The sequence below is a fragment of the Ylistrum balloti genome, unplaced genomic scaffold, assembly GCF_031769215.1.
Source record: "Ylistrum balloti isolate Yb309-2 unplaced genomic scaffold, AGI_CSIRO_Ybal_v1 Utg370416, whole genome shotgun sequence".
In the NCBI taxonomy this organism is placed as follows: Eukaryota; Metazoa; Mollusca; class Bivalvia; order Pectinida; family Pectinidae; genus Ylistrum; species Ylistrum balloti.
This window is the reverse complement of record NW_026782282.1, coordinates 180222-193664: the sequence shown is the minus strand read 5'-3', so window position 1 is coordinate 193664 and position 13443 is coordinate 180222. Positions and strand designations below refer to the sequence as shown.

The following is a 13443-nucleotide window of genomic DNA, read 5'->3' as shown; positions in this document are numbered from 1 at the left end:
AAAACTTATCATCTTGCTTATATTCATTAACACTTTCTGTGTGAGTATATTCTGATGATGAAAATCTATTTCAAACAAATAAAACTTGTTGATTACTCATATACATACATTTTGAAGATTTGAAAATGTTGTACTTCGAAAAAGCAAAGAAAAATTCCTGTTTTCATAACAAACCTGTAGCTTTGCACAAGGAAAACAAAAAACAAACCATAATGCCTATATTATCTGAAAATACAATTACCTTATTTTCTGGTTTATAAACCGCATTGGTATGTAAGCCGCAGAGCCAATTTTTATTGATCTGATTCACATATTAGCTGCATCGGAATATAAGCCGCATCCTTTCTTACGATGTGGTAATCATTATGTTGACAAAAGTTTGTTGATAAAACAGACAACGGAAGGCAATTTATCAAGATCGTCAGTGAAACATTTAATATAAGTTTGCAAATGAATTATACACAGTCTTTTATCTTATTGATGTGTTTCAAAAATGTAAAATAGCAATTACTGATCTCGCTTGTCTTGGGAGCCTTCAAAGGTTGTCTACTCACAGATATAAGGCCTGACGTTAGGTATGGTTTACTTAACAATATCTCCATTGGTGTCTGTACGGTTAGCGAAGGCCTTGCATGCTGACAAAATTCTTATAGTCCCATATTTTTTCTTGTAAGTTATACAATGCCATTTTTATCTTATACAAGCATGGCGGTCGTTCTAGAATCTGATCTGATAACCTATCGATATCCCAGGATGCAAGAGGCTATTGTTAACTTCCGCTATGGCTTCTAGCAACCACGAAAGTTCTTAAGATGTTATTGTGATTCATATTAAAAGGTGTGATTAATTAAATCCACGAGGATGTTATTTCTATTTCAATCTAAAAATCGTCCTGTCAACAGTTGCAAATGAAGGTTTTAGACGATCTGTTTCAGTCACAAACATGTGATGGACAGGTATTCGTAAAAATCTTGGTACGCATGTCTCGTACTGGTGTACTGGTATCTTTGGTATAAATCACCATTTTTTATTCTTTCTGGAAGCGTGACATGTTACAGCAACCAAAGTTATTTCTGTTGCGAGGTCATGCAGGTCAATAGTGCATGTGATATGCCTTGATAAAATGGCTGTTCAGAAATACGTAACGGTCCGGAACTGATGTCCAGATGACATGCTTCACTTTTTTTTTTTAATTCTGCCGATTGTTTTTTTGTCCGTATGTAAGCCACCGGGGCTTGACTGCCAAGGAAAAGAACAGCGGCTTATAATCCAGAAAGTACGGTAAGACTTTTACAATTTTGAATTTCATTTAAAAAAATTGAAATAGAAAATCTTATGATATAGACAGAAACGGTCAGTGCTAGGTATTACATAGTGGGCAGGTTTGGTTAAAAGGGCATGCATTGGAAGGCTGGTGTTGACCAATGGTCAAAAATGACCACATATTAGTGGTCAACTGGCCAATCACCAGTCAATATAGCACAGGTAGCTCAAGATTTTACCTGACATGAAACTGTGGCTTCCTAAAAGAAAATTATTACAAGGAATTTACAACACAACATCGCTACAGTGTGAATGCCTTGAAGCTGGCATAGTTCATTCCGGCCATCACACTACACGCAAACTTAGGCTGTTAAAAATAGTACACAAACACTTACAGCTACATCAGTAACAGAATCAACAGAATATGAAATAAACATGATAGAAATAAGAAAATAAAAGAGAACATATTGTGAGTCATCGACACTGAAAATAAACATAGCATTTTAACTGCCAAGACATGAGATGTGGGCGATAGTCATGAATCCATTAACAGTGGGTATGAGCTTCTAATACACTGGGCACGTGTCGTCTGCTGATGCATGTTTCACACCTTGAAATGTTATATGGTATATAAAGAAAATAAATATCACTGAAAGATTCTCCACAAATCTGTAACCTAGGTTTAGATAGATTATTAAATATATATATAACACTGTACATAAATTCTATATTTGTTTTGATTTCATCTGATATCTTGAAATCCATGAAAATGAAATTGACCCGATACTAGTCAATCATATACAAATGAAATGTAATTTTCAGAATTGAGAAAACTGGGCTCTCTATGATTTTAAAACTCATTTTTATTAATTTTCTGAAAAATTAAACTTTAAATATTGTCATGTTTGTTTTTGCTTTGTTTTTTTTTTTCTTTTTAAAGATAGCCTGTTAACCAAGGCCCCTAACATCAGGTTAGATTCATCTTCATCAACAAACATTCCACGACAGTCTTAGAAGCTATACACTTATACATTGTCATATCCATCAGCAAAGCGTGACTATGGAAACCGAAACAAAACAAAACCAAAGTGATCACAAAAAAAAAAAACACCAATATAAGTGAAATGACAAAAAAATGAATCACTGTTGAAAAACAAGAAGTAATTACAGAAACCAAGACAGGGAGCCATCATATCATGCGATTAAATGGTTACAGTTGTACAATCAGGCAGAACCATCGGCGAGGACACTTAGTAATGACCTGATGCTGCCAAACTTACGAGAACGTATTTTGCTTCCTTCATAGTATGGGAGATAGACGTGAGTTTCAGAGAGAGGCTTTCCAAACAAGGGTGATTGTGGCAAAAAGTCATCTCCTGATCCAGTTAGCAGCAATAAGAAAAATTCAAAACGCAAATTCATCAAAATTATTGTAAAGAATGGCCAGTCAAACTCTCCACTCTGCTGGAGAATGAAATAAGGCTCAATTTGTAGATATGTCTGGTCTCAATTCAAACCACATATGGCTACAAAAAACTTCATCATATAAACTTATACATTTTCAAGGTCAACAAACTTTGACCCTGACCTTGACCTATAAAAAGTTGGCCTTGACTTTTGAAACAAAAAATCCAGGATAACTAAATATCACACAATTTCAGCAAATAAATCTTAGAGTAAACAATAATTTCATTTTTGGCACAAAGAAATTTCAGTCATATTTCATACTACAAAATATAACTGAAAGATAATTTTTATAAAAAAAAAAGAATAAAAAAAATGATATGAACTGGTAATATGAAAGGATAAATGAATTTTTACAAAAAAAAGGGGTACCTTCGGAAGGGAAGCCATATACTGCATTTTTTATATAGAAGGTCAATATGCTGATAGGAATATTAAATATGCCTTTTTCCATTGTATAGCAGATGGGGTATATTTACTAGAAAATATGCAGATTTATACCATCGTAAATATAGCATCCTGATATCCACGATATCTTTGAAGGCTGGAATCTTCAGGGTATATGAAATATTCCAAGGATAGCAAGGGATTCTACAGAAAATCTAGTGCTTTAATTTCTAAACAAGTCTTGACCTCACAACCAAATGTCTTGTAAACATGATTGATTGTTTTTTCTGGTCAAAAATGACGTTTTATTGCTTAAAAATATTTACTAGTGATAAAAAATCTTTACGAAAATTGAAAAAACAAAAAAAGAAAAAGATATTTTTTCCACTTTTGTAGCACATACTTTGGAAACTAAAGCACTATGTTGTTATAAACATTTTACGGGGATATCCAATTCCCAGAATACCTTTGGAATACAGTTCTTTATACTGTGGATGATCTTTGAGTGAATCTGAAATACGATGTTAGGTGGTCTAAATATCACATTTAAATTGCTCTGAAACAGGACGTAAAATTATTCTGAAATATGATGTTAGGTGGTCTAAATATGACATTTAAATTGCTCTGAAACACGATGTAAAATTATTCTGAAATATAATGGTATGTTGGTCCAAAATATGATGTCATATTGTTCTGAAATATGACATCATATCATTCTGAAATATGACATTAGGTTGTTCTGCATAACATATGACATCAGTTGTAGACTGGCAGAAGGTATTATTGACTGAAATATGTCATTACTCATCAGAGATAGACTGAAACATGACACCATGTACAAAAGCATGTAAAATTAAGTGAGTATATCACCGCATACAATATGATATGAGGGTATGGATAACTGTGATTAATTTGGTTTGAACAGAAAACGTAACCTACATCCAAACACATTCAGAAAACTTCCTTTAAAAAAAAAGCACTGGTCAATTGATAACACAAACATTTCAATAACGTTTTAGTTTTCATCGAAATTGTATGAATTGTTAAAACACATGTTGGAACACAAGCCTATCTCCAATGTATAGAAACAACGACTTTATTTATCTTATATCTTCCCCTTCCAACCAATCAACTCCCTTCCCTCAAGTTTTCCACATAGGAGTATACAATTAATCAACCTTTAGTTTCCACACACATGTTGAAATGTATAAAATACACAAATATCTGTGGTCCATCATACCTATTCCAGTTAAATGTATTTATATACCTCCGCAAAAAAAATTTAAGCATCAAATCTGCAAAATAACTATAGGTTTTGAAGGAAAAGTGAATTCACCCCACCTGTGATACAAGAATTTACCTTAGGAGAGGCAATTAACTTTACAATTACGGAACACATCAAGAGCTCTTGTAAGAAACATATCCTGCATTGTAATGCAGACTCTATCTTTTCCCATATGCTCTAAATTAAGACTCAGCATTAGGATTATGTGTGTTGCCTCGAACAGACCAACCAGGCTGCTAAGTATAGTGAGTGGAGATTTGTGCCGCATAACTTGCATACCTAACTTTCGCTTACAACTTGTTTGTAAAAAAAAAAAAAAAAAAAAGGCCCACTTACCTTATTATTAAATAAATGTGTGGAAAATGTTCTGTTACTAACAACTAATAACGTTACGTTTTTATGACTTGTTCCAAAAAAATCAAACATTTTTCTTGTATCTATGTTTATATAATTTTGATCATAAGTCATATTGATTAATCTGAATCTCTTGCGTATAGAATAGAATATGGTAAGATTTAACCAGATATAGTTTGATATTAATTGTTAGTTTAACTTATGGTTACAATATCCTGAATAAAGTCTATAAATAAATCACAATTTCCAAATAAAGAATGAATTATTTTAATCAGTAGAGAAAAATAATGTCTAAGTTATTTATGTAAAGATATAAGTTTGTGTTCTTCAAATCCGTCTACAACAAAAATATTATATAATTTTTTATAATTTACAAACCTTCACTCACCATCTGACTCAAGTATATCTGTGACATTGATATAAAAATATATCTATTTATAAATAATTCTTTGTTGTCTCCCCTTGAAAAGAAAGAAATTTTTTTTTTTTTTACACACACACTCATGAGGTGCAGCACCCATATTGTGAACCAAAACAACAAACAGAACACCTTGTTTTTCACAAAGATTAGTTACAAATTAAATCACAGATTAATTTTTCACACCAGACCTGATTTTCTATCTGTTTTGTTTACATCATTACCAAATTTAACGAGAATATCATGTATTCTTAATGGTTCACTGTTTAATTGAGAATAAAAGATCTCAAAAATATTTTGGTAAAGTATCTATCAAATTAAATCAAAACTAAATCTGCTATTAATTATTTCTTCAAACAGAAAAAGATGATGCCTGTATGTTATCAAATGACGGAAAGAAGGAGCAAATCTTTCAGAAAAAAAAAATTGTGAACATCTCATATTTTTATTGGCAGAAATATAAAAATGCCAAGTTTACGAATATATTTTTTGAAAAATGGAGTTAAATTTCTCTCTATTACCAATGCAAAGCAGCCTAGCCAATGATGCCAGTGAATTGCAATGTGTCTATTGTTCAAATAGCCAATCAGATCAGTGTATTTGGCTAGCTAGCCAATCACATCACACAAGGCACAGCACTTCCTATTCAAATACACTTCTCACCGAGCGCACTGAAGCGAATATTGGCCTCATCGAGTGAATCAGACTGTATCCAGCGTGAATATCTAAAGTTTCTACTATACCAACTGTTTCCACTGTAACGGGCTGTTCCTATAGTTTTCATTTTGACAAGATTTTAATCAATTCATTTTTGATAACATTTTTATGAGTACTTATCCAACAATAAAAATTAAAATGACATTATCTGTCAATAAAATTTGTAAAATAATTGAATATTTACTCCAACTGAACAAAAGGATTCAGTAACCATCTCATAAAAAGAAAAAAATATAGCTCTACTTTTCATTTTTAAGATTCTTTCCTCCTTTATTCACAGTCTTCAAATGAAAGAATTACTGATTTTTAATTTATATTCTTACATATATTCAGCAATGGTTGAAAGAAACTGAACTATTAACGAATACAAACAAACAACATTAACAAAACATTTTTTTTCTTAAAAAATTTCCGATCAATTATAACCCTTAAATTTTATTACCATTTCAATTCGAACTTATCCTGTTTTGGCAGAAAAAGTCTTTGATTAAAAAATTTCTATTCTTTGAAAAGTCACTCACGACTCAAAATACTGTTTAGTATGTGTAACATCTTCAGAATGTAAACATTGTGATGACATCATCAAGTCACATGATCCACATGTGATACAACATTTATAGTTTTCTTAACAAAAAGTCAACATCTTGAATTTTTCTACAAGCATACATTTAAAATCTAGTTTAAATATCAATAAGAAACAACTAATGTACATACCTCCTTCATCTTCTGAGTCAGATAACAATGTATCCTGCATGGTTTCAGGAGAAACAACCTTGTATTTGTCCTCTGATGATGGCACAGTTTCTGTAACCTCGGTGACAGTGCTCAAAGTGTCAACTACAGAAAGGTACCCTAGGCGTTGAGCAATGGACAAAGCAGTTTGATGATTCTATAAATAGAAAAATCAATAAAATGATGATTGCTTATACCTATATATATATATAGATATAATAGATATTTACATACACCAATAAATTACCTTTATTTTCATAATGAACTTATCCTAAAATATTGTATCATGAAAAGGTGTTGTTTTGGTAGTTCTAATCAAATGCCCAAGTCATCCCAAAGGTTGAACAAGTGTAAGTGATTGTATTGTCAACAGGTTTTCTCATTGGTCAAATTAAAAGGCCAAAGGTCAAAATCAGAGGAAATCATGATGCAATATCGTTTTCTTTCATGTATAAAATTTTCCTTTATCATAGGGAATGTTTACTGGTTGATAAAGTTTCCACTTATCAGAAGAATTCTACAACTTTTTAAATTAGGAAAGGTCAAAAGTTAAGGTCATATGATCTAACGATATATGTATTACTTTGTGTACTGTAGAATTATCATTTTTTGTGGGGTATTTATTTTCATTGATTTCTTGGGTATTCTTAATCCACAAATAAATATGTTTACAAACTTTTAAATCAAGTATCAATAGATTAAACTCAGCTTTATGTATCCAACATCTCAAGTGTCCATGAAATTTTTTTTTTCAAACCATGAAAATTGATCCCCACAAAAATAAAGGATTTTACAGTATATATGAGCAAAACTAAATGTGCTGCATCAAACTCAAATCCCACAAACATGTTCCAGATTTATATCTATGAAATTTTCTCTCTTGCGACAACACCATGCTAGAGGAAGTATCGGAGACGGCAAACCTTTAACTAACCATCAAGGTTTTCTGCTTTCTTATAAAACAATTTGACAATGGATCCTGGAAAGATGAGTGGAGACTTACGTTCGTGACAGCGTTTGGTGAGGCTTTGTTTTTCAGAAGGAGGTTTACAACTTGTACATGTCCCTGCTGAGCTGCTTGGTGAAGTGGAGTGTATCCGAGCTGAGGACAAAAATGGGTCACATTAGTGTTCCAAACAATATACCATATAACACTGGGAAACAAATAGGTAATATCAGAGAGAGAGGGTTAAAAGTAGGTCACAGAGGTAGGAACAAAAATTGGTCAAGTTAGTGATATTGTGGGGGAAATATCAAAATATAATGCATTAAGTCCACATTTCTCCTGATCACAACATTTTCCGACAAAAATTTGTGGACATTCTGTTTTCACTTAACTAATGAGATAATCCTTTCGAACTACCACATTTACTGTTATAGCATTTATGATTTCTGTTTTTCTTTTCAATCCATACAAAGTAGGTTGTAGTTGCCTTACCTTAGTGGTTGCGCTTACTGATGCGCCCTGCTCCAAAAGGAAGCGAACCATGTTGCTTTGTCCAAAATGGCAGGCTGTGTGTAGTGGAGTGTAACCAGCCTAGAATAGACAAAAGGTTAAATATCAAAGGTCACCTTACTATCCCATGAACTGAAGCACAACAAGAAGAAAATCCATACCACTCCATCATTATTTCTTTTGCCACATTCGTCTGAAGTTTATCATATATAATTTACCAACTTTGAAAATTCAATGTAGATTTCCAATATATCTGCAGACAGTATTTTTCTATAAAGTGACCAGTACCTTTGTCTGGGGGTCAGTGTTTGACCCATACTTGACCAGCACTTCAGCAATGTTGACCTTATCTTCTTGTGCAGCCAAGTGCATAGGAGTCAAGCCGTTCTGTAATTTAAAACAGATGTCATAATTATCTGCACATTCTCGTCACAACCATATTTGTTCAAAGTTTCCAGGGAAAACTGAGATGCCTATCCCATTTTCTCTCTGATAAATTAGAAAGTGGCTCCACATTTTACAGCAAATTTCCCTAGTATTTCCTTGTATACCATTTAAAATATGTCAACTCGAGGACTTACATGTGCTTTGGAGTTGACATTAGCCTTATGTTCAAGCAGTAAGGAGACCATGTCGGTGTGACCTTCCTGGGACGCCAGGTGGAGAGGAGTGAATCCATTCTGAAAAAAAATAATCCCAGTCTTCCTTATTTAAAAAGCCAAAAAAAAGACACTTTTTAGATGTCGCCTTGAACTTCACAGTCAAAAAAGTTCATCGAAGTATTTTGAAAATTATTCACTTGGAAAATTTTACAAACTACTTTTAAAGCTTCAATATCAAACAGCAGGCAAATGTTTATCAACACTGATAATATTTGGTAAACATTTGATATTATTCCGTGAATCTTATGTACAACTTTGTAAATATTTAATAATGTTTGGTAAACTTTTAATAATCTAGAGTTTGTGAGGTGTAATGGTATCGTTTACCTTAGACTCTGCGTCAGGGTTGGCACTGAATTCTAACAGAGTTGTGGCAATGTCCATCTGATTCTTCTTAGCAGCAATGTGCAGTGGTGTATATCCATTCTGTAAAATTCAGACATGTTGCCATTATACAATGATTTCATTAAGAACACCGCAATACAAAAGAATTGTGTTAAATTTAAAGCCATATTACCATTATACATTACTTTCATCAACAGCATGGAAAAATCATAAAAGAGATTTTTGCTCTGAGGAAAACGTTATAGATCATAGACCCAAGGGAGTGAATTCTGTTTTGATAGCACTAATCAGGAAATGTACTAATGATGGATATATAATAAAAATAAATATCCAAGCTGTCTTGAGTTCTTGAGATCCAATGTGTAGCAGGTACCACTACATGGTCAATGTCTACTGATCATTTACACTCTTCTCCCAATATGTTTTATATCAGAGCTTGCTGTCTCTGTGACAATCAATGTGCTTTTTTATCAAGTTTTGTCTGTTTCACCTGTTTTTGCCTGTGGTTGCTTGAATATTGCTTTTTATGTCTTTGACAAGTAGCGTTTGCCTGTGATGACCAATGATAGGATGTTTTTGCTAATGATAGGATGTTTTCACCTGTGATAGGATGTTTTTGCCAATGATAGGATGTTTTCACCCGTGATAGGATGTTTTTGCCAATGATAGGATTTTTCACCTGTGATGGGATGTTTTTGCCTGTGGTTGCTTGTTATTACTGTTCTGTGCCTTTTACAAGTAGTGTTTGCCTGTTATGGCCTTTTTCTGACAGTAACAGTTATTTTTTGCCTGTGATGGCCTCCTTTTGCCTGTGATTCGCTTTGTTTGCCTGCGGTTGCCTGTTATCATCTGTTATGATCTTTTTCTGACAGTGACAATTAGTTTTTGCCTGTAGTGGCCTGTTTATGCCTGTGTTGAACATTGTGTTCACATAGTCAGATATAATAGTGTCTGGTACTCTCTGGTGTCCATTAACGACTTCTGACCAGCATGACAGTCTAGGGTAATCTACAGACAATCTGCTACAGTAGGTGTCCTCTAAGATAGCCTGTGTCAGAGACTTACCTTGGCACTGCTGTGTGGTGATGCCTTATTGTCCAGCAGCAAGAGTGCCACACTGACATGGTTGTAGTGAGTGGCCACATGTAAGGGTGTCAGGCCATTCTTGCCCTGGACATCAGGATTTGCATCCTTCTGCAGCAACAGTCGTGCCACCTTGATGTTCCCATACTTAGAGGCAATGTGAAGAGGCGTGAATCCTTTCTGTAAAACGATAATACATAACATTTATTAATTGATTGATTTCATTGTAATCCTTGGTTGTGATAAAAAGTCTCACATCAATAATAACTTATATCTATTATGTTGTGTAAAATCTTCACTTCCATAAAACCACACTCGTAAGGTACGCAAACTGACTTTCCTTCTGAAAATTTTGAGTCTACATTTATACAAAGGAAAAATAACAAATCTTCCAACCTTTGTGGTGAGGCTGTGCGTAGCTCCCTGGTCAAGAAGAACGGATGCCACCTCTTCATGTCCCTCTTTGGAGGCGATGTGGAGGGGCGTGTATAAGTCCTTGGTGACGGCATCAGGTGAGGCTCCATGTTGAAGGAGTAGTGTCACATTGTCCACGTTTCCGAGTCTTGCCGCAATATGTAGAGGAGTTTGTTGTTCCTGAAATACACAAACACTCTGATAAATATTGATACAAATCAAGATGCATTTTAATTAAGGTGTTGGTGACCTGATAAACATCAGTTACAGACACTTGATGAGGTGGACATGAGGTATGAGAAAAAGATATCGACCAATTCAAAATCAAGCTGAACATCACTTTGCAGATTCTTGTAATCACATGTTCAACAAAACTTATTTGAAAGTTTATGTTTTTGGTAATGAAGGAACCAGAAAAAAAAACAGGAATACAAATTGAAGCAATGACCTCTACATGTCTAAGTATGGAAGAAAAAAATTGTACAGTACAAGGTGTTAATGCATATAAATACCTCAATCCAGTTTACCGCCATCGGAACTTATAGACTCAAATAAATCCATTTACAAAACAAAATTATGTGGAGCAGAATTTCCTTGGTGGAATCTGGTCTTAAATTTCTGATACAAGACACAGAAAAGATAACTGATAACAGTCTATATTACATTTAACAGATTTACATTTAACTGTTTTGTGTCTGTCATACTCTGTTTGAGCTTTCTATATACAAGGTGTATATAGGTAAACCTTCCTCATACAAAACAAGTACCATAAACACCCTAAATATCACCTAATACACGCTGTGTTTACCATGACAAGTACTGGGACATAGTAGGAACAAGTACCATAAACACCCTAAATATCACCTAATAAACCCTGTGTTTACCTTGACAAGTACTGGGACATAATAGGAACAAGTACCATAAACACCCTAAATATCATCTAATACACACTGTGTTTACCATGACAAGTACTGGGACATAGTAGGAACAAGTACCATAAACACCCTAAATATCACCTAATACACGCTGTGTTTACCATGACAAGTACTGGGACATAGTAGGAACAAGTACCATAAACACCCTAAATATCACCTAATACACGCTGTTTAAATTTTCTATATACAAGTATAGGGTTGTTATAGGGACAAGTACGGTAAACATCCTAAATATTGCCTGATTCACCCTGTGTAGTCCTGAGCTGTGTGTCTTAGAGAGCATTCACAGTTGTTTATTTCCAGATAAACTCTTTGTTGACTTCAGGCTATGTTTGATGTTTATTTTGTGTATTGGGTGTGGTTAATGAATGCTTTGTCACATCCTTAAATAAATAGTATAGGCTGAGAATCTTGATTAAGTTACTGGTTAATATCAGAGGCCTCTAATACAGACACAGGTTTCTGTCAAGTTTAGTAGGACTAAACTCATGTCATTTGTAAAACAGCCAGCCTCAGAGTAGGACGTTGTTATATTTCTGTTGCCAAGCAACCAGACACCATAACACTTAACAGTGTACATCTCACACAAATTGGCAGATAGTCATAAAAACACGACAGAAGCTACAGACACCGGCAAATGAACTTGGTCGCTAAATGTATTACTAGTCATGTCTAAAACACTCAAGCACAACCACAAACTTTTCATCGAGATGGAATGAAAAAAAATTAATGAGGACAGAGATTTTTAAATGAGAATGACAAAAAACTTCACTGAGGGAAACCAAGAATTTAATGAATAAAAAATAACACTTTTTATCCCTCCTAAACATGTTAAAAATTCCCTGCAACATGTAACCAAGTTAGATTTTCATTATCATAATTTTGAACATTACCTTGAAAACATCATCTAATTCTGCAGGCTTGATCAAGTGGAAATCTTTTCACCACAAACATTTATCAAACTATAATTTATTTTACAGTGTTAAGAAATTTCTAGTTACCACAAACACTTGACAGAGTGAAGGAGTTCTCCTCGTAACATCTATATTAAGTGGACGCTAATCATTTCCCTTAGTTTTAGTTTGCTTTCACCACAGACTTTTTATCAAAGAATCAATCATACATTGTATAGAGCAGAATTGCATTTGTTGTTTAACTCCGTGGAAAACTACCCAGGTCAGCAAATTTCTCGCTGAAGCAATATGAACCTCCAGCAGACATTTTATGTGCTGTACAAATCGATATCCGCGAACCAGTAGATAAACCGTTTGCATAACTCATTCCTCTATCAGCCAAATGCATCTTTTATAAGAATTGGTTTGTATTTTGTTTTGCTACAGAATTCCTGTGTACTGTATGGCTGTAGGTTTTGCACATCCTGTGAATGTAGACTCTGGTAATAGACAATCAAAATCAATAGTTCTGGCCTACACTTAGTCACTGAGACACACAATCAATACCAAGAGCTGCACCACAGACAGGTTCAAGAGGTGATATACATCACTTCCTGGACAGGCAGATTCTCCAGTCACCAGAGACAGTCACATGACATCTGTCAAACAGGAGAAAATGTCACATTACCACTATACAGTACAGGGTGTCATGTGATCACCACCCAGTAAAAGGTGTGACATGACCATGACCTACAAGCAGGTGTCACATGACCACCTCCTACAACTAGGTGCAACATGACCACCATCTATAATCAGGTGTCACATGACCAACACCTAATACCAGGTGTCACATGACCACCATCTATAATCAGGTGTCACATGACCACCTACAACCAGATGTCACATAACCACCATCTATAATCAGGTGTCACATGACCACCTACAACCAGGTGTCACATGACCACCATCTATAATCAGGTGTCACATGACCACCACCTACAACCAGGTGTCACATGACCACCATCAATAATCAGG

The 13443-nt window shown here is 34.3% G+C and overlaps 1 protein-coding gene across 1 annotated transcript in view; it reads right to left on the bottom strand.

Moving 5' to 3' along the window:
• LOC132554521 (ankyrin-2-like) overlaps positions 1-13443 on the bottom strand; it is a 189659-nt gene that overhangs the window by 112733 nt on the left and 63483 nt on the right. The window contains exons 15-23 of the mRNA XM_060218839.1: positions 10563-10778; positions 10149-10346; positions 9066-9164; positions 8658-8756; positions 8365-8463; positions 8059-8157; positions 7624-7722; positions 6603-6777; positions 2544-2639 (exon numbers count right to left, since the gene is read on the bottom strand). Coding sequence (XP_060074822.1) covers positions 2544-2639; positions 6603-6777; positions 7624-7722; positions 8059-8157; positions 8365-8463; positions 8658-8756; positions 9066-9164; positions 10149-10346; positions 10563-10778 — 1180 coding nt within the window. The remainder of the gene's footprint in view (positions 1-2543; positions 2640-6602; positions 6778-7623; positions 7723-8058; positions 8158-8364; positions 8464-8657; positions 8757-9065; positions 9165-10148; positions 10347-10562; positions 10779-13443) is intronic.